This window comes from Pteronotus mesoamericanus, unplaced genomic scaffold (genome assembly GCF_021234165.1).
Source record: "Pteronotus mesoamericanus isolate MK-2021 breed Mesoamerican mustached bat unplaced genomic scaffold, CSHL_Meso_final scaffold_174, whole genome shotgun sequence".
NCBI classification, from domain to species: Eukaryota; Metazoa; Chordata; class Mammalia; order Chiroptera; family Mormoopidae; genus Pteronotus; species Pteronotus mesoamericanus.
In genome coordinates this window covers 14,916,120-14,935,982 of record NW_026555309.1, presented here as the reverse complement: position 1 = coordinate 14,935,982, position 19,863 = coordinate 14,916,120, and the positions used below count along the sequence as shown (strand labels likewise).

The 19,863-nt window shown below is 35.0% G+C and overlaps 1 protein-coding gene across 1 annotated transcript in view; it reads left to right on the top strand.

The window, feature by feature from the left end:
- Positions 1 to 19,863, top strand: part of RAD54B (RAD54 homolog B) — a 73,990-nt gene that overhangs the window by 38,364 nt on the left and 15,763 nt on the right. Inside the window, exons 4-8 of the mRNA XM_054590055.1 lie at positions 3,998 to 4,279; positions 7,286 to 7,448; positions 10,186 to 10,411; positions 10,671 to 10,878; positions 17,310 to 17,449. Coding sequence (XP_054446030.1) covers positions 3,998 to 4,279; positions 7,286 to 7,448; positions 10,186 to 10,411; positions 10,671 to 10,878; positions 17,310 to 17,449 — 1,019 coding nt within the window. The remainder of the gene's footprint in view (positions 1 to 3,997; positions 4,280 to 7,285; positions 7,449 to 10,185; positions 10,412 to 10,670; positions 10,879 to 17,309; positions 17,450 to 19,863) is intronic.

The following is a 19,863-nucleotide window of genomic DNA, read 5'->3' as shown; positions in this document are numbered from 1 at the left end:
GGGCACATGCCTGGGTTGCAGGCCAGGTCTCCAGCTGGGGGCTGATGTTTCACTCCATCTCTTTCTCCCTCTTCTCTCTAAAACAAACAAACAAACAAACAAACAAAATGTTAAAAAAAAATCAGTTGGTCAACCAGGTATATACACTTTGGCATTTTTCTGAGATTAAGTGATTTGTCTTGGTGCACTCCCTTTCTGCTCCCCTGGTTTTTCTTTGCAAAATGCTAAGTGATTAAAAATTAAAAAGGTGTTGATATCAGGAGTGGAATGAAATCTAACTTCAATAGTGTCAAAATGTTGGAGAAAGCAAGGAGATAATGGTGAGGCATGACCTAGGCTATACATTTAAATTGGAGGTTGCCATTATTTCTAGTATAAAATGTTGTCAGCATGATTTCTACTAATACAAATTAGCCGACAGATTCAGAATACCTAACACCAACCATGGTTTTTTGAATTGCTTCTTATTGTTCAATTCTGAGTGTGACCCGTAATTAGAAAATCTGTTCTACATGTGTATTCATTTAAAAATTTCATAGCTTATAATTTTCAGTAATGGTTATGTGTCAAGCACTATGCTAAGAGTAAACATTTAAAGACAAATGTCATTTATAGTTTAGTGGGGGCAGGCCACTGTAATTGATAATTAGGAAACAAATAAGATGATTGTTTCAATGAGAATTTTACTAAGTGCAATAGGGTTATGCATAGAACAACCATTTAGTTTGCCTAGGAGGCTAAGGGAAAACTTTGTAGGTGTTATTGTGTAAGGTAATATTTGAAGGATGGATAGTTTTGTGTTAGGTATGAGAAAGAGACATATACAAGAGGAAATAACATATGCAAAGGCACATAGGCGGGAGAGAATTACAAGTAGTTCCAAGTTGCAGGAATGTAGTATATGAAAACCATTGACAGACATGAGTTAAGGCAAAATTGAATTATCTGCAACAGATGTTTTTAAATTATAAAATTTTTGAAGTACTATATATAGTGTCACTCAGCATTTACAGGAACTGCAAAAATTATAGCACACATTCATTGCATGTTGTTCGTTAAGAGAGATAGGGGCTAGATTTCTGGAGAACTTGTTCATGCTTATTTAGTCAAATTCAAGAGCCAACCAGAGAGGTAAAAATTATCAGAATTACCCTAGAATATCTTTTCCCTATAAATTATAATGTACATGTACATGATTTTGTGTACGTATTATTCATAATATAATGATGTTTTAGTTGCAAGTAGCAAAAAGTGCAAATTAGGTTTAAAACTGTGGTTTTATACTCTATCTATACAAGAAGAGTAATCATGTAAGGTGCTTTTAAAAAATACCCATGCTTAGGCCCTGACCTGAGGCTGTGATTTATTTGGCCTGGAGAGTGGGGAGTGGGACTGGGCGTAAGTATGTTTCAGGTTTCCAGGTGATTCTAATATCCAGCGGAGGTTGAGAACCACCAACTTAAACATTAAAGGTGATTTTATTGGCTTTCAAAATGAAAACATTCAAACATAAGATTTGGTTGCTTAATTATAATAGTAAAAAATGTATCCACCTAGAGTTAATAATGCGAATTTTGGCTTGTAATTCAGGCAGTTTCTCTTTTAAATAAATTGGGTATACGACATTTAAATATTGTTATTTTAGGAATAGAGACTGGAGAAACTCCAGCACTGAGGGCTGGAAGGCTGCGGTTGCTGATAGCTTGTGATAATGTAGTCAGGCTCAACTGGCCACTTTCACACAATACCCAGAAAAAATGGTGTGGGAAACAAACTTCAAGTTTTAGGAAAATTTTCTAGAGATTTAGAGAGGTCTGGGAGAGTTACCACTACTGATCAAAAGTGAAATGAGAGATCCTAGAGTTACAGAGATTTCTAGAGATGCCTCAAAATTAATTTTATTCTTGTCTCCTATTTCCATACTGAGATTAACAGTGCAGTTGGCCCTCTGTATCTGTGGATTTCATGTCCCTGGATTTAACCAATCTCGAATCAAAAATATTTGGAAAAAAAATCCCAGGAAGTTCCCAAAAGCAGAACTTGAATTTGCCATGTATCAGGCCCTGTGCTGAATCCACATGAATGAAGTGATGTGGAGGAACACCTTGCTGTAGCCTGCATGCTAGGTTATATGAAAATACTGCACTATTTTATATAAGGGACTTGAGCATCCATGGATTTTGGTATCCTGGGCACGGAGCAGGGGGCGGGGGGAGTCCTTGAGTCAACCCCCCATGGATACCAAGGTCTGACTGTAACTGGATTCTACAGTAGTCCTGCCTTATCCTTGGTTTCACTTTCTGAGGTTTTAGTTAGCCCTGGTCAACCATGGTTCGAAAATATTATCAATAAATGGAAAATTTCAGAAATAAACAATATATAAGTTTTAAATTATGTACTGTTCTGAGTAGTGTGATGAAATCTTGTGCCATCCTGTTCTATCTTGTCCAGGATGTGAATCACCCTTTTGTCCAGTGTATCCATGTTGTCTACGCTACCCGCCCTGTAGCTCCTCAGTAGCCCTCTAGGCTGTGGAGAGGTTGTGCTTATTTGCAAGTAACCCTTAGTTTACTCAACAATGACTCCAAAGCACAAGAATGTGTGTCCTTTTTCTTAAGTGAAAAGATAGATGTTCTTGGCTTAATAAGGCATTTTATCATCTCACAGCACAAAAAGAAGGGTGAGTATAGTACAATAAGATATTTTGAGAGAGAAAGAGACCACATACGCATAGCTTTAATTATATTATATTATAGTTCTAATTATTAGTGACTGTTAATCTCTTACTGTGCTTAATTTGTAAATTAAATTTTATCACTTGGTATTAGCTTGGTATTATGCACAATTTTAAGCAACCAGAGGGGATCTTGGGACTTACTTGCCATGGAATAGGGGGGGCTATTGTATATGAAGATAAACCTGTAATCTTCATTACTGTGGAGAGGTCAAGACTTGTTGAATTCAGATAGTTTGGGGAGTACAGCAATTGGTCTTTGGCATTTAGGAACACCAGCTAAGTTCTTCCTATATTAGAGCATTGAAATTAAAAAGTGTTCCACTATAAATCACTTAAGAATATATGTAAGTTACCAGTTGGTACAGATTATAAGTTTTAGCCCAGTTTTAGCAGGGCAAATTATAGCAATTTCCAGTTACTTTAAAAAGGTCGTATTTTCTAAATGTGAGTGTTTTTTTTTTTAAAGTCTTAAAAAAGTTTATGGTCTTGCCCCTGTAATCACACAGTAACTATTTAATGTAGACAGGCATTGGAATCTAAAACTTTATCAATATCTATCTGGTTATAAGCTCATTTTGAGCAAACTCTGATTTACTCATCTGCATTCCATTAGCACCTTACACATGGCAACACTTAATAATGTCTGTTGAATTAGAGTAGTAATGCAAACATGCTTGATGTAATAAAATATCCCACTTTCTATTCAGAGCTAGTTCTTGGATGATCAGTAGCCCCTTGCTACAGCTATATTTTAACTTTCCTATCTCATGTGGAACAGTATGGTAATGTTTGTGGTAGCAGCTGCTTTTATTGCTCGTTATTCTTCATGCTTCCAGCTTTTTAAAGTAGAAATAGGGATGCCATGGTGTTTCTCTATTTTGTTCCCAAGGAAGGAGGGTCTTATCTAGCATGCCAAACTCTTTTCTCCTCTTAATTTTCTACAGAGATGAAAAAGCTATGATAATACATACAGTAGGCTTTATTTTCAAGAATTAAAAAAAAGCCTTGCTTTCTCTAAAACTTGACTAACTTTTATGGCTATATTATTTATTTTTCTGATTTCTTAGTGTTTTTTGCCTTTTTTTTTTGCCAGAATGATAGATTTTATTTTCATTCTGGCTAATGGGTTATACATGGGTATTTGGGTTCAAAGCACTTTTTATTCTGTACAGTTATGGGATGGTGACTAATGGTATCATTAATTATATCATGTTAGAGTGTCAGTAAATTAAATTAACTTTTTTTGTTCTCAATTTAAAGGCACTGGATATAAATTCAAAGAGCTTGAAAACATTGAAGAGGGCCATACAATGATGGTTGGTGGAAAAGAAATAGAAGTCACGGGTATGATCTCCCCAGATGATTTCAGCAGTGGCAGATGTTTTCAGCTTGGAGGAGGAAGTCCTGCTATATCAAGTTCTTCTCAAGCTGCCAAGAAGTGTTTTTCTAACCCTTTAAAAAGTGTCTATAAACCAAGTTCAAAAGAAAATAGGCAGAACAGTTTCCAAAATTGCAAACCACGCCATGACCCACATGCCCCAAGTAAGATTTAAAAAAATAGTTTGAATATTCTGTTTTTCTTGTCAAAAGATTTTTGGTATGTGTATTTAAAGTTGAAATTTTCTTTTAAAGTTCTCAGGTGAGCGCTGACTGGTGTGGCTTAGTGGGCTGGGCATCAATCTGCAAACCGAAAGGTTGGTCCAACTGATTGATTCCAGGTCAGGGCACATGCCTGGGTTGCGGACCAGGTCCCTGGTTAGGGGCGTGCAAGAGGCAGCTGATTGATACTTGTCTTGCACGTGGAGTTTCTCTTCCTTTTTCTCCTCCCCTTCCCCTCTCACTATAAATAAATAAATAAATAAAATCTTAAAGTTTTTAGGTGAAAGTATGTATTATTCTTCAGATCTACAATCTGATATAAAGGATAATGTTGATGTTGAGTAACAATATACAGCTGGAGAATTATTTTATAAGTAAATTCACGATTCCAAGAAACAGCAATCAAAATTCTCTGTCCATTGAAGGAAAATATGCAACATGTAGATGTAATGTAAACTGGATAAAATTTGTCATTTATTAAGGGAAAAATTAGTAAATTCATGAGTCAGGATTATATTTTGTATAATTTTGAATGAAATGTGTGTTTTATACATTTTAAAGACTTATGTCTTGATTACATGCATTATCATATTAAAATATTAAATAATAAGATGTAATAGAAAGAATTCACATTTTACCAGTGAGAATTTAGTTTAATAAGTTAATTTTCACATTAATGAATTTAATTAAAAAATCACATTAGAAAATGAAACCTAGCCTATTCTTCAAAAATCTTTTTTCTATTTATTTATAAAATGTGGTTATTCACTCAGCAAGTATTTCTTGAGTACCTTTCTTTGTAATGGGCCCAGAGGTAAAACTTGTTAGAGCTTCTCATGTAGGGAGGAGACAGGCAGGTAAATGTGAATTATAGTTAGTGGAGTAGTTGGAGAATAGGGTAGGCTTTTTTCATAATAGTAGTAAAATGAAAGTGTATAAAGTAACATAACCATTTTCCCTTTTTGTAAGTATTATGGAAACAGAATTTTTGAAATAAAGGGGCCTTTGAGGTCATTTAGATCAATCACTTCAGAAGCTGAGGCCCAGAAAGAGGAACTAACTTGCCTAAATCCAAATAATTGTTGGCATAATTGGGATAAAAACCCCAACTTAAAAGTTCCCACCTCTGTGTGAACTTACTGAGACTAATTGAAATATAGACAGTCTGATTTTTTTCTTTATCCAAATATTTTGTTGCACTTGCTCTTTTAACAAGCTTCCTTCTTTCCTTTATTTTCCTGTTACACAATAGAGGGCTGTGGGGAATGGAAAAGAATGCATATTCAGAGATGCAAGTTAGAATTCTGATTTTGCTACTGAACTAACCAGTTCTTTGATCTCTTGGGGTAGTCACTGCCCTGACTAATATCTTCCTACTCCTGTGTAAAATGTAGGTTCTAATAACTATTGTACCTTAGAGACTTAGCGTGCCTGGTGTATACTGTATTCAGTAAATATTTGTTGACTGAGTGAATGAAAAATTTTATTGTAATAATTTATATATATGTACATGTGTAAATGATGTATAATTGATTATTTTCATTTATTTTATCTTGCGAAGGGTAGGAATAGGTTGTAGACTTAAAACAAAAGCATGAGAGATTTTGTTAGCATTAAATGGTGCCTCACTATGAAGGCAGAGGGGCATCTTAAAATTTGAACCAGTGTCCTATTATTGTGGTGGCTTTATCTTGAAGACAGACACTTTGTTAGGTGACTTGCACGGTCCTTCTTGCTTGAGCACTGTAGCTCTTTATCGTCTTCTTTGTCCGTTTTAAAAGATAGAATAAATGGGTCCCCCTTTTTTTTTGTTTTGGAAATCCACATGGAATGCACTCTTGCTTTGCTGCTGGGCTGGAGAGGGAAGCCAAGTGCTGAGTTTTCCATTTTCACTCCCTAGTCCTCACCCTGCCAGGAATTAACCTCAAAAATGAGAGCTCTTTTTACTTGTTCAAAAAGCTAGGAAGATCCACAGAAAACTTTTCTCTGGGCAACTGTTAATGGTAAACATGACCAAACTTTCATTCTTGTGACCATCTGTTTCCTCACTGATGGATATTTATTTAATCTTCTAGAACCTATTTTTTATCTTCCCCTCATCTCCTGCCCTCTCTCTTTTTTCACTTGTCTCTTTTTAAAAATCTATTTCTTTTTTAACCGTGGTATAGATACATAAATATATTCATAAATAATGTTGATGAATTTACTACATAACATCAGATTTATAGTGAAGATGTGCTATCTAGTTATATTTGATTTTATATTTTTTGGTGGTATTTTAATCTTTTAAATTGTATTAGCATTTTCTAAATAATTATATTATTATTCTATGATTACTTCATGCTGTTTTGCAAAGTTTATTAATTTAACATTCATGTATATAGTAATTAACTTGAAGCAAATGATGGTGGTGAAGTCAATGGAAAATTATTAATTTTTCTCATTGATAGGAGTAGTAGTCATTTTTAGTATGTACAGTACTGAACATAAAGTACTGAGACTTTGTGTTAAATTTAGGGAGCTTTTCCAGAATAAGAAACTATGAGCATTAGCAAGCATATCTTGGTAAAATTCCAGCCTATGCTTTTTGTTGGAAATAGTTCTCTTTGCTTCGAGTACTGAACTATTAAATGTCATGGCTTAGTTAATTTCCTAATAGACAATAGTGAATTTCAGTTTTTTCAGAGCACTTTGAGTATATGAAGTTTGGAAAACTTTTTGAAATTCTCTGTAGGAAATCTTACATCAATAATACATGAGATTTTATTTTTAAATTTTGTGTTTTTGCTTAGCATTGGTGTTACTAAATTTGAAATTTTGTGTTTTTATTTTTTGCCAAAAATGATCACAAACAGTTCTATCTTATGAGTAATTAAAGCAAGATAATGTAGTTGCTAACAAAGGGAAATTGTAATTGATTTAAAGTTATAGTTTTATCTTTTTCTTAAGATTCCTTTGTTATGCCACGACCAGACAATAATCATCAGTGGATGTTCAATAAGAACTGTTTCCCTGTTGTGGATGTTGTGATAGATCCTCATCTTGTATATCATCTTCGACCACATCAGAAAGAGGGAATCATATTCCTTTATGAATGTGTGATGGGAATGAGGTAGGAAGAGAAATCACTTGTTAAGTCTAATCTGAGTTTTGATTTAGTCTGTAACATAATGGTTTTCTAGGAAAAGTCTGAAATAATGATTCTCAGAGGGTCCCTCCTAAATTTAGTTGGGATGGTGAGGGATACTTAATGTGTCCATTTATTCCAAAAGTTGTCCGTGATGGGCACCATGTGATAGCCATCTTGCCAGGAGTTGGGCCTACAGGCGTCAGGACCGTGGTCCTCACTCTTTATTTGAAGAAACAAATAAGTGCAGTCAACTGTAATGTTGTATCACAAAAGCTCACTGCTGGTATGATAAAGGTGTATGGGTACAAAATAGAAGAAGCCTTAATTCTTCTTATGAGAACTTTAAGAAAAAGTTTTCTTCTTATCTCACCTCTACTTCAAAAAAAAAAAAAAAAAAAAAGAATTCTCCCCTTCTTTTAAATTGAGTTTTGTGAATTTTAGTATCCTAAAAGAATTTTAGTATCCTAAAGAATTTTAAAGAATTTTAAAGAATTTTAGTATCCTCTCTTAAAGATATGATAGAAGGCTACCTCTCCCCATCCAAAACAAAACAAAACAAAAAACCGGACAAAGCAAATAAGAACCAAATGTCCCTACTAACATCTGGGTATATTTCCTTCCAGTTCTTTTTCTTTTCTTTTTAATCCTCACACAAGGGTATGTGTATTGGTTTAGATAGAGAGACAGAAAAACATAAATAGGTTGCCTACCCGACGGGCCCTTACCCGGGATGAAACCTGGAGCTTTTCGGTGTACGGGCTGATGCTCCAACCAACTGCGCCACCTGGACAGGACTGTTTTGTTTTGTTTTTAATGGACAGGCCCTTGATTTTTAAATTGGTCATTTAATGGGAAGTTGGGAACGTCAATTCCCCCAAACTCTAAGAACCCCTTGAGTGGTGACAGGTTAAGGGAGTGCTGTCTCCAGGAAATTGTTTAGACTCATGTTCTCTCTCAGATTTGCTCTTCTCTTTGGAGACCTTATCTCAGTTGACCTGGGAATCATCTTTGATTTCATCTCTTTCACCTTCTCAGTCTAATCAAACCCAAGCTTTTAATTTTGACCTTCTGAATATCATTTGATTTCTAGTCTTTTCTGGCACCCCAATGCAGCATCAGTAGTAACTGATGTGATAAAATTATATTCTATCTGGACTATTGTAATGACTCCTAATTTGTATATCTGCTTCTCATGCTCCTGAAGTCCATTCTGCTTATCTCCACCAGCCTGATATTTCCGAAAACAGTTCTGAACATGACATTCCCTTGCTTAAAATCATTCAGACTCTCAGATTTGAGAGTGGTGTTTCCTGGTCTGCGTGATATGCACTCCATTGGTGGTCTGTGGGGTCATTTTAGGTATACATGAGCAAGCTTTGTTTTTTAATTTTAATAGTAGCATATTTTAGCTAATGTATTATTAGAAAAAAAATAGCCCATTTCACTTCTGGTTTCACAGATAAATTATGCCTAGAAAGTTCTCTTTTCAAATAAATCTAAATTAAAAAGTGCTGATGTGATGAAAACTGATAAATAAAAAATAACACGTATGGCTAAAGTTGTGATGGTAGTCGTGAAGGACTGGTGTTTGGGAGGCACTGACCTACAAAATACAGTCTGAGCTTTCCTCATCTTTTGTCTTCTGCCTGTCTTGCCCAGTTCATAGCCTTGTGTTTCCATGTTTGAAATTCAGTTCAGATTCCAACACTGCACTACTCAGTTTGTGTAGTGTATTCCTATGCTCAAGGTGCATGTTCTCTATGAAGCCTTTCTTGCTCTCTTTCCTTCACCATGAAAGGATGGATCATTATTTTCTCTCTGCCACTCAACTGGCACTTGGTCTTGTAGCAGCAAATTATTGATCACAAATGATAATAGTGACTACAGCTCATGTTTGTAATTTTACTTCTATACTTTGAAATGGAAAACATATGGAATTGCTTTTTGGTCATTATTTCTAGCAATAAGGAATAGAATGATTAACAAACTATACTTGTTTTTAATAATATCCTTAATTCCCTTGGACTTTGTAACTTTAAATATATATGTCAAAGGACTTTAAAAACTATAAAGTGAAAACTATAAAGTGGTATGAAATACCACTTATAATATTATAATATTTAACTTTAAATTGCATTAACTTAGTATATCTGCAGGAAAACATACTCTTATCAAATTATATATATTAGATTAAGTATTTAGTGTTTAATATTTCTTGTAGTGCAGGAAGATATTTTTAGTTGAGGTTTTTATTTACTATCAGAGAATCATAAATACAGCTTGATAGCTCTTGGTGGTAAAGTTATAATATATTTTAATTATATTGATACTTACTACCAAAACTGATAAAAATTGCTAAACTGTTAGTGATGAAAAGCACAGTTAAAATATTCAAATGTAGATATAAAACTGATACTCATCTCTAGCCTCTCTAAATATATACATATAATAGTAACAGATGATTTATATTCAACTCTCTATTTTAGATTTGTTTTAGTAATTTTGTACACAATACATACATAATGAATATAATTATTGAAGATGCAAAAGAGATATGTTGTACATCAGCTGAATGAAAAACCAAGAAAGTGTTTAGGGGGTAGAATTCATTTTAATTACAAAATAACAGCTTCTGGTTCTTGACTAATAAGTAATGATGTTAGGGGCATAAAATATTTTTCTATATTGTGATTAAAGAAGTATAATTATTTTCTAACAGAGTGAATAGCAGATGTGGAGCTATTCTTGCTGATGAAATGGGTCTAGGGAAAACATTACAGTGTATTTCGCTCATCTGGACTCTACAGTGTCAGGGACCCTATGGAGGCAAACCAATAATAAAGAAGACCCTTATCGTCATACCTGGAAGCTTGGTGAAAAATTGGAGGAAAGAATTTAAAAAATGGTTGGGAAGTGAAAGGATCAAGATATTTACTGTAGATCAGGTAAGAGACTTTAACCTTGGTCATCTTCTAAATCTGTAGTTTTTCAAATCAATACTGCAATTTACACTCTCTCTGTGGAAGTTTTTTCCAAGTGTATGTGCCTCTCCACCTCCTTTGCAGAAAAATGGAATCTTGGCATGCAATTTGGCTTTGAGTTAACGTAGTCTAATATTTGATTAATGGCTGTGAGACATATGCTCCTTCAATTTCATTTCATAGTTTCTTCCCGTAACTTGTTAAATGTTTTCCTTTTTTTTAGGACCACAGAGTGGAAGAATTCATCAAATCTCCATTTTATTCTGTCCTGATCATTAGTTATGAAATGTTACTTCGTTCCTTGGATCAAATTAAGAATATAAAATTTAATCTTCTAATCTGTGATGAAGGGCATCGTTTGAAGAACAGTGCAATTAAGACAACTACAGCCCTCATTAGCCTCTCTTGTGAGAAAAGAATAATTCTAACTGGTCAGTGTTTACTTTTGGGAAGATGCAATGGAATTGTTGCCTAGTGAACATGTAAGGCTTGTATTATGATGCTTGGCATCCAAAGAATCCATGGTGTTGGATGGAGCTCATATTAGTAAACCTGTGACCATTGAGCCTTGGTAGCATTGAATTTTCAAATCCCTGCATAATTTTCTGCAACCCAGATTTTTGGGTTTTGAGGAATAAACAGTGTGTCTTGGCAAAGAATGTAGGAGATGGGTTGAACTGCCTGTGCTTGGTTCCCAAGTCTTACATTTAGAGCTGTGCAACTTTGGGCAAGTTATTTAACTTCTCTGTGCCTCAGTTTCCTTATCTGTGAAGCAGGGATAATAATACCATCTACTTCATAGAGTTATTGTTAGGGTAAAGGAGTTAATCCATGTAAAGTTCTTGGAAGGCTACCTGACACATGGTAAGTGTTTAATAAAATATCTGTTATTTTTATATGTGCCTGTGCTACATACACATATGTAAGCTTATATATGTGTATGTATATGTATATATATGTAAGCTTATACCTTAAGGCTTACACTAGAATCAGGCCTGAGTAGCTCAATTTGGCTTTTCTTCTACACCTTATCTTGGTCTTGTCTGGCCTTTTTAATTTGCGGTTCTGACAGCAGAAGAAATAAAGAGAGTTCTATTTATTACTAATATTTATAGCCCCTCCATTTTCTACTCAAGGCTTCATTTCCCTATCATCTCAATTCTTTTGGAAAGAATGGGCAGGGCATGGTTGTCCTTATTATATCATGATCTCTTGTGTCATTTTTGTCCTCGTGTCCTTTACACACATCAGTGCTTTTTGAAGTTAAAATGAGGAGAGGGCAGGGGTGTGACCAATCGCTTGTTCCTCCAGTCAACATGCTTAGAGTAGAAGCGTGCATTAGAGCAACAGAGAGAACGGCTCCCAGTTCTGTTCTCCCTCAGCTGGGGTGGGGAGGGTGACCCATTTTTAACTAATTCATGGCCGTTTGACTTTGTGTAGGAGGATTGTGTTAACCATTACTGAAAGTGACTTTTAAAACTATCTCTGCTTTTAAAAAATGATTTTGTGAAATGTTAAATGGTCTTTATATCGTTCACATTTAGTTACAGAAGGAGAGGGAGAGAATCTCATAGTTATTTATATCCCTGAGATTTAGTAGATGCCCAAAAAATGTTTGCCAGTGCTGACAGTAATGTGGAAACCAGAGAAGAGAAAAACTAGTGTGTATTTATAAAAGGCTATTTTTAAAGAAAAAAAATGAGTTGAGGAAATGAAACACTTAAGTTTAGTGGTTTATGTATCTTTGGTTGTTTGAAGATGTGAGTGGATTCTTTATATTTGATAACCAAAGTTGCAGTTAAACTTCTTGACTGCCGTTTGATTTTGAAACCTTAAGTCCAGATAAGCAAAGAGGAAGAAAAAAATATTTAGTTGAATTTACTTATGATACTGGATTAAAGGGGTTCGTTTGCTTGCATGCATCAGAACCCAATAAGGCATGAACAGAGTTTGCAGCAAAGAAGGTAAAGGGTTTCTTTTCAGAAAACAACCTACGCCCAAAGACAGGTAAGCTCATGCTCAAAGACCTGACTCCCCAGTGGCTTCCAGGGGATGGACTATATAGGAGAAAAACCATTGGTCATGGTAACTAAGGGAGTTAGGGTCGTGGTCAAGGTCTTGGTGTCTACTGATTGGTCGGTGCTGGGGTAGGGGGTCATTAGTTAGCACATCTGGCCTTGATGTCAGCCATGGCTGTTGCGTAGTCTGGTTTCACCCCTTTTCTGGGCCTGGAGCTGAAACACAACTGAGATCCAGATGTTATCTCTGGTTTGACTGAAACTGTCTGGGGTCAAAGGACCTGAGGCTTTGTTCCTAAGATTATTTGGTGCAGACCAGAACCTCATTTTCCTGAGGGAGTGGATGTGCAAGGGAGAAGGAAGCAGGTGAGTCAGGGTGATGGATGAGGCCAGTTTGAATCAAAAGGAAAGAAAGGAGAAAAGGTCATATTAAAGAAACGAAGTTTCTGTGTGGTTGCAGTCATGCTGTATTGGAAGAGAAAAACAGAAACTGTTCCTTTTTTACTGTTTAATGTGGGGTCAGTGTTGCTTATTGGAAGAGTAATAGCAACTATGAAGTTAAAATGGCATTAGAAGGGAAAGACAAGGAGATAAAAAAAAAAAAAAAGAAGAGTGAGAAATAGGGGTTATTGAAAAGTCCTGACAGTAAGGAATAAAAACAGGAGTCTCCCGCATTTGAAAATCAGATAATTTTATTTAGCAAACATGGACAATTTTACTAATATTCTCAATGATAAGCAAATTCTAATTCAACTAGCATTCCAAATTAAATTTACTGTGTGCAGTAGAAACTGATTCTAGGACTTCATCCCAAAGGACTGTCCTGACTGGTGGGAGAGTTTCACTGGAGAATGTCGAGGATGGCCCCCATTATTCTTACTTTATCTTCTTTAGCTTGTTTCTGTTTCCCTGTGGTTGTCACTTGCTGCTCCCTGACCTATGAATTTAGGCTAAAACTAGCACTAACTAATCTCTTGCATTTAGAAAAACATGTGGTTGGTTTTATCCCTTCAGAATCCCTGAATGGATTCTTTTTTTCTATAAAGATAAACTATTTTACTCCAATGGTGATTTGTTTCTTATTGTGCACATAACACTTGCATATGAGACTGTACAGTGCTATGGGCCTAATAGGTGCTCAAAGATGAAAATAATTTTGATTTTGCTTTCTGGTATTTTCTTGCTTAGTGCTGTGTAGCAAATTTAGTTAATATTTACTGGAAGATCATTAGGATTCACTTTGATTAGTAGAGGTATGTTAGAATGCTAGGCTTCCGTAACAAAATACTACAGACTGTGTTACTTAAACAACAGAAACTTATTTTTTTACAGTTCTGGAGGCTAGAAATTCAAGGTCAGAGTGTCAGGAGGCTTGGCTTCTTCTGAGGCGTCTGTCCTTGGCTGGTAGGTGCTGTCTTCTCTCTGTGTCCTCTCATGGCCCGTCCTCTGTGCATACGCCTGGTGCCTTTCCCTTCCTCTGTTGAAAAGGAAATCAGCCTGCACCCTTATGAACTTATTTAACTTTAGATACCTTCTTAAAGGTTCTGTCTCTACATACTGTCTCACTGGATTTAGGGCTTCAACATATGAATTTTGGGGGGCCACAGTTCACTCCCTAACAGAGGCAAATGATTATTGCAAGATGTTAGATACCCTTTGATATAAAAAAGAGAAATCTGAGATTAGAAGCAAAATTCTTATTAAAGACTGAAAGTTAAAAGTACCCCCCCCCACAGAATATACATGTGTATTTTTTTATTCTTTATATATAAATGTAAAATACAGTTATTCATATATACACATGCATATCAAAATATACTTAATGTAAATATTTTCCTATAATAATGCATAATATTGAAAACTCATATGGTGATGAATATGTATAAGCATATACTTTATATAGATTTCTAGAAGGCTAACTATAGAACCTAAAGGACAAATATATTTATGAATATGTATAAAGAGCTCTTAGAGCTTTTTATGGGGGTTTTAGAGAAGGATATAGTTGTAGATTATTGGTAGAGTTCTAGTAAGAGTTCTAGTACTTGGGTTGTGTGGTAGATTTATATCTTAGAAAATAACAGTAGAACAAAGAAAAAGTATTTGTGTGTGTGTGTCTTTTGGGATGAAAGTAGGGAAAGAGAAAAGGTCTTCCATTTTTTTAGAAGTTTCTCTTCCAAAACTCTGAATATAGTTTTAGTAAAATATCAGCTTGACTTGAATGAAAATCTTTAGTGTTTCCTTTTTGTTGTGACAGGACATTGCTGCTCGAGTTTTATTAACATTAAGTTATTTAGCTTCTTATACAAGTTCTGTCTGATCTAGAATTAGAGAAGAGTACTAAGAACAATGAATTAGGGACTGAACTACCTCTAGAAAGCCTTTCTGACAACTTCTCTGAATGACACTAGGCTAGCTGATTGCTTTCTCTTACAGCCACATACTCTTCTCTTCTGTTTTTCCTTCCTTCCTCTTTCCTTTTTATTTTCTTCCCTAAATTCTTTTTTCTCTTATTCCCCTTTTGTGTTGTGCCTTTTTCCTTGTGTTCAGTTTTGCTTTTGTTTTTTTCTCTTATGTGTCAGGGTGATTTCAGGTGCTTACTCTCCCACATAACTGGAAGATTACAGCTAGTGCAGGCTTAGGGGTGATGATACAGCAGCTCAACAGTATCATCAGGATTTTGGTTCTTTTTTTTCTTCCTCTGTGCCAATGCTAGCCTCATCCTCAGACAGGTAGCAAGTGACCCCAGGTGTTCCAGACGTCACATCTCGAAGTGATAAACGAAGGAGAGCACAGACTGGTCTGGTTTCTCTGTTTTCAAGAGTGAGGATACTTTCACAGAAGCCCCTCCCTCACGTCCTCTCAGGTCTCATTGGACAGGGTGGGTCACGTGATGTTGGTAGAAACTGTTGGTGCCCTTCCTAGCTCCCTTTACCTGGTTGCACCTGTCTTTTAGCTGTTAGGACTGCTGGTTAAACAACTCCTGTCTTCTGTCTTTGCTGGAGAATTATCCCTGGTTGAATAAAAGCTTGCTCTCTCACCTATAACTTGGTCAGTGATTGACTCCTATATATGGTAAAATGCCAGCCCCCTTGCCTCAGGGTAATTTTAGAACCAACTTTATGGTACAGTTTATGCTCTAAGTTTCCCTATAATTTATCTTGAGCTAGATTATAGCTGAGGCCATCTTTGCTTAGTTTTCTCCCTGCTATTTTCAGGTTCCATTATTCCCTTTCTCCTGAGAGCACTCCCTCCATAAATCATGTGCAGCCAAATCTTATCTCAGGCTCTGAGGAACCCAGTATGAGACTAGAACCCTTACTACATCAATCATTGACAAAGGGTGGGACTGTCATGATTGGCTGGGATTCGGCAGCCAGGGCTGGATGAATGTTTGGATGCTAACCACATAGATCCTTAACACTTTCTTTCCTTTTTCTTCCTTGCTTTTCCCATTCTCCCTATTTTTATTAGTCATTATCATGGATTTTCTTTTAAAGGCTTAACAAATGCATACCAACATAAATATATTTTTTTCTAGCCTTTCTATAATGTGTCTAAAAATGTAGAACTGATGAGATGTCTTGAAAAATTAGAAAGCATTAGCCCAACCTGGGATTGACTCATTTAATTTTGATGGAAATAATCATTAAACTCCCTGACATTTTTTAAAAAGATTTTATTTATTTATTTATAGAAGGGAAGGGAGGGAGAGAAAGGAAGGGTGAGAAACATCGATGTGTTGGTTGCCTCTCATGCACCCCTACTGGGAACCTGGCCTGCAACCCAGGCATGTGCCCTGACTAGGAATCAAACCCGTGAACCTTTGACTCACAGGCCAGTGCTCAATCCATTGAACCACACCAACCAGGACTAAATTCCTTGACACTTTAAAGTTCATATCATTTATGTTAATGATGTAAGTACATTTTTTTTTTACTAATTTTATTATTTATAACTTTGGACAACTTTTTCTAGTCTTATGAAAAGTCATCTGACATTGCACTGTTGGACTATGCTGATTTGTATGTTTTTTTGATATAATTACTGAAACATGCTAATTTTTTTTGGAAATTAGTCAAAGTTATCGAGTATGTAATATATGCAGGGTATTAATCCATTTCAGTCTGTATCAGCCTTTTGGGTTAGCAAGGATCCCAATTTGATCTGATAACTTTGGAAGGTAATAGTAGGGGCCATTCACTGAGTGTCTACTAAATGTCAGGCATTGGCTGGTCACTTCACATACATTGTCTCTCTCTCTCTCTTTTTTTTTTTTTTTGGTAATACAACTGGGAAATTATTATCTTTCCACTTTTATAAGTGAAAAAAAAATCCTAAGTTTAACTCAAAGAGCTGAAGCAATTTGTCCAAAGTCACAGTTATAATAATGAGAATTACTGAGGGTTATTGAATATTTATTATGCTCTAGACCCTGATCTAAGTGTAGTATATGGATTAACTAATTTGACCCATGCACCATAGGAACTACTAGGAGCTTCTCTTGTTATCCCTATTTTACAAATAATAAAACTGGGGTGAGTAACTTGGTCAAGGTCACTCAGAGAGTAAGTGATGTAGGTAGGATTTGAACCCAAGCGGACTCCAGAACCTGCACTCAGCCACTATGCGTACTAAATAAGAATTTAGTACATAGTTAAAACTAGAGTTAAACATTTATATAATTATTAATATAATTTTTTCAACTTAATTTGGCTGTTCTTTTGTCCTCAGTTTTAGGGACTTTGCTTACATTTAGTCCTCTTATGGGAGAAAGTACAAATTTCTGTATAGACCTGTGACTGTAAAACCCAAACTTGACCTCATTACTTTTATCTCTTTAGGTACTCCTGTTCAGAATGATCTGCAAGAATTTTTTGCATTAATTGATTTTGTAAATCCAGGAATATTAGGCTCTTTGTCATCTTATAGAAAAATATATGAAGAACCCATTATTATATCGAGACAACCTTCTGCTTCTGAGGTATAATGTATTTTAATAAATTTAGGTTAAAAAAAGAGCAGTATGAAAAAAGCAGAATGTCTGGAAAAATTATAATTCAGTAGTTTTAATCTAGGAAAAATTAAATTAATATAGTGAATTTTTTCCCCTCACAATCCTGTATTCCTTATTTTAGAAAATAACATCACTTTAAAAAAAATTTATATAAATAGGTACTTCACAAAGAATTATAAATGACAGTAGACATGTCAAAATGTTCATTCTTACTGGCATGAAAATTGAAGCAAAATGAAGTAACTTTTGTACTTTTCTATAGATGTTTTAGTTGGTTGGATTTACATAGTAATAACAAATGTAGATGAGAGTGGTGTTCTTCACTGGTAGGAATGTAAATTGGTACAAATGAAGATTAGTTTGGTAATGTATATTGAAAGCCTTAAAATTGTGTATGTCTTGTGGCTTTGTACAACTTATGAATTTATTATAAAGAAATTTAGTTGTAAGGGTAAAAAATTAGAAACATAATAAAGGAAACAAACTAACTGGAAATAAACATTTCTGAGGTAAGTAAATGGCTAGTCTATATGTTGTATAGACTCAATATTTCATTAAACTAAGATACTAACAATTCTAAAAAGCATCATGTTTATAGAAAAGAAAAATATGCTATCAGTTATAATTGTAAGAAGTCACTAATTGTAAAAAGTATCCTATTTCAGAGAATCTGTAGTGTAAAATAGTATGTCTCAGAATTAATAAAATATGGCATTTGCTCAACAGATATTTATTGAGCATTTCCCATGGACCAGGAACAATAAAAACAATGGTTTATGCAAGTATTTTATAGCAAGGTAAATGTTTACGATATATTATTTACCCAACACATATATTAAACACCCAAAGTTGGCTAAATGCTAAATACGAGATATTTGAAATGAAATAAGCTAAACTGAAGCTTCATAGCTTGAGATCTTTTTTTGTTATAAAAAACAAAGAAACAAATAAAATATTAAATACATTCGCATATTTATGCCAAGAAAAAAACTTGGAAGGTATACATGAGTCGTTTTTTTAACTGGTTTTTTATTTTTCAATTTCAGTTGACATACGATGTTATATTAGTTTCAGGTGTACAAGATAGTGATTAGACATTTATGTCACTTACAAAGTGATGACCCTTATGACTCTAGTACCCATCTGACCACATACATAGTTATTACAATATTATTGACTATATTCCCTATGCTATATTTTATATAACCATGACTATTTTGTAACTACCAATTTGTACTTCTTAATACCTTCCCTGTTTTTACCCAGCCCCTAAACCCCCTCCTATTTGGCAACCATCAAAATGTTCTCTGTGTCTATGAGTCTGTTTCTGTTTTGTTTGTGTGTTTATTTTGTTTTTTCAGATCCCACATATATGTAAATTCATATGGCATTTGTATTTCCGTGTCTGAATTATTTCACTCAACATAATACTGTCTAGGTTCATCCATGTTGTTGCAGATGACATTTCATTCTTTGGTTTTTTAAAGATTTTATTTATTTTTTTAAAGAGGGGAAGGGAGGGAAAAAGAGATGGAGAGAAACATCATTTGGATGCCTCTTGCATGACCCCCAACTGAGGACCTGGCCCACAACCAAGGCATGTGCCCTGACCCAGAATTGAACCAGTGACCTTTCCGTTTGCAGGCTGGCACTCAACCCCCTGAGCCACACCTGCCAGGGCTCATTCCTTTTTTATGACAGAGTCATAGTCCATTGTATATATGTACCACTTCTTCTTTATTTATTCATCTATTGATGGGCACTTAGGTTGCTTCCATATCTTCGCTATTGTAAATAATAGTATAATGAACATAGGGATGCATATGTCTTTTTGATTTAGTGTTTTGGGGTTTTTTGGATAAACACCCAGAAGCAGAACTGCCAGGTCCTTCTTTGTCTCTTGTTATATGCTTTGTTTTAAAGTCTGTTTTGACTGTAATTAAATTTTGTTACCCCGGCTTTTTTTTTCTTTTTCTTTTTTTCAGTTTTCATGACATGTCTTTTCCCATCACTTTCGGTCTGTGTGTATCTTTTGATCTGAAGTAGGTCTTTGGTAGACAGCATATGTATGGGTCTTGTTTTCTTAACCATACAGCTATCCTGTGTCTTTTGATTGGAGTACTTAACTATTTACATTTTACTGTTTACTGATTATTGATCAGTACACAGTTATAGCTATTTTGTTATTCATATTCACATATATATGTGTATATATATGTATACGTGTGTGTGTGTGTATGAACTCCTGTAGCTTTTTCTTGTCTGAGAAGCTCTTTGTCTTTTAATTCTAAATGATGTCCTTGCAAGGTAGAGTAGTCTTGGTTGTAGGTTCTTGCTTTTCATTATTTTGAATATTTCTTGCTTTCCCTGATGGTCTGCCA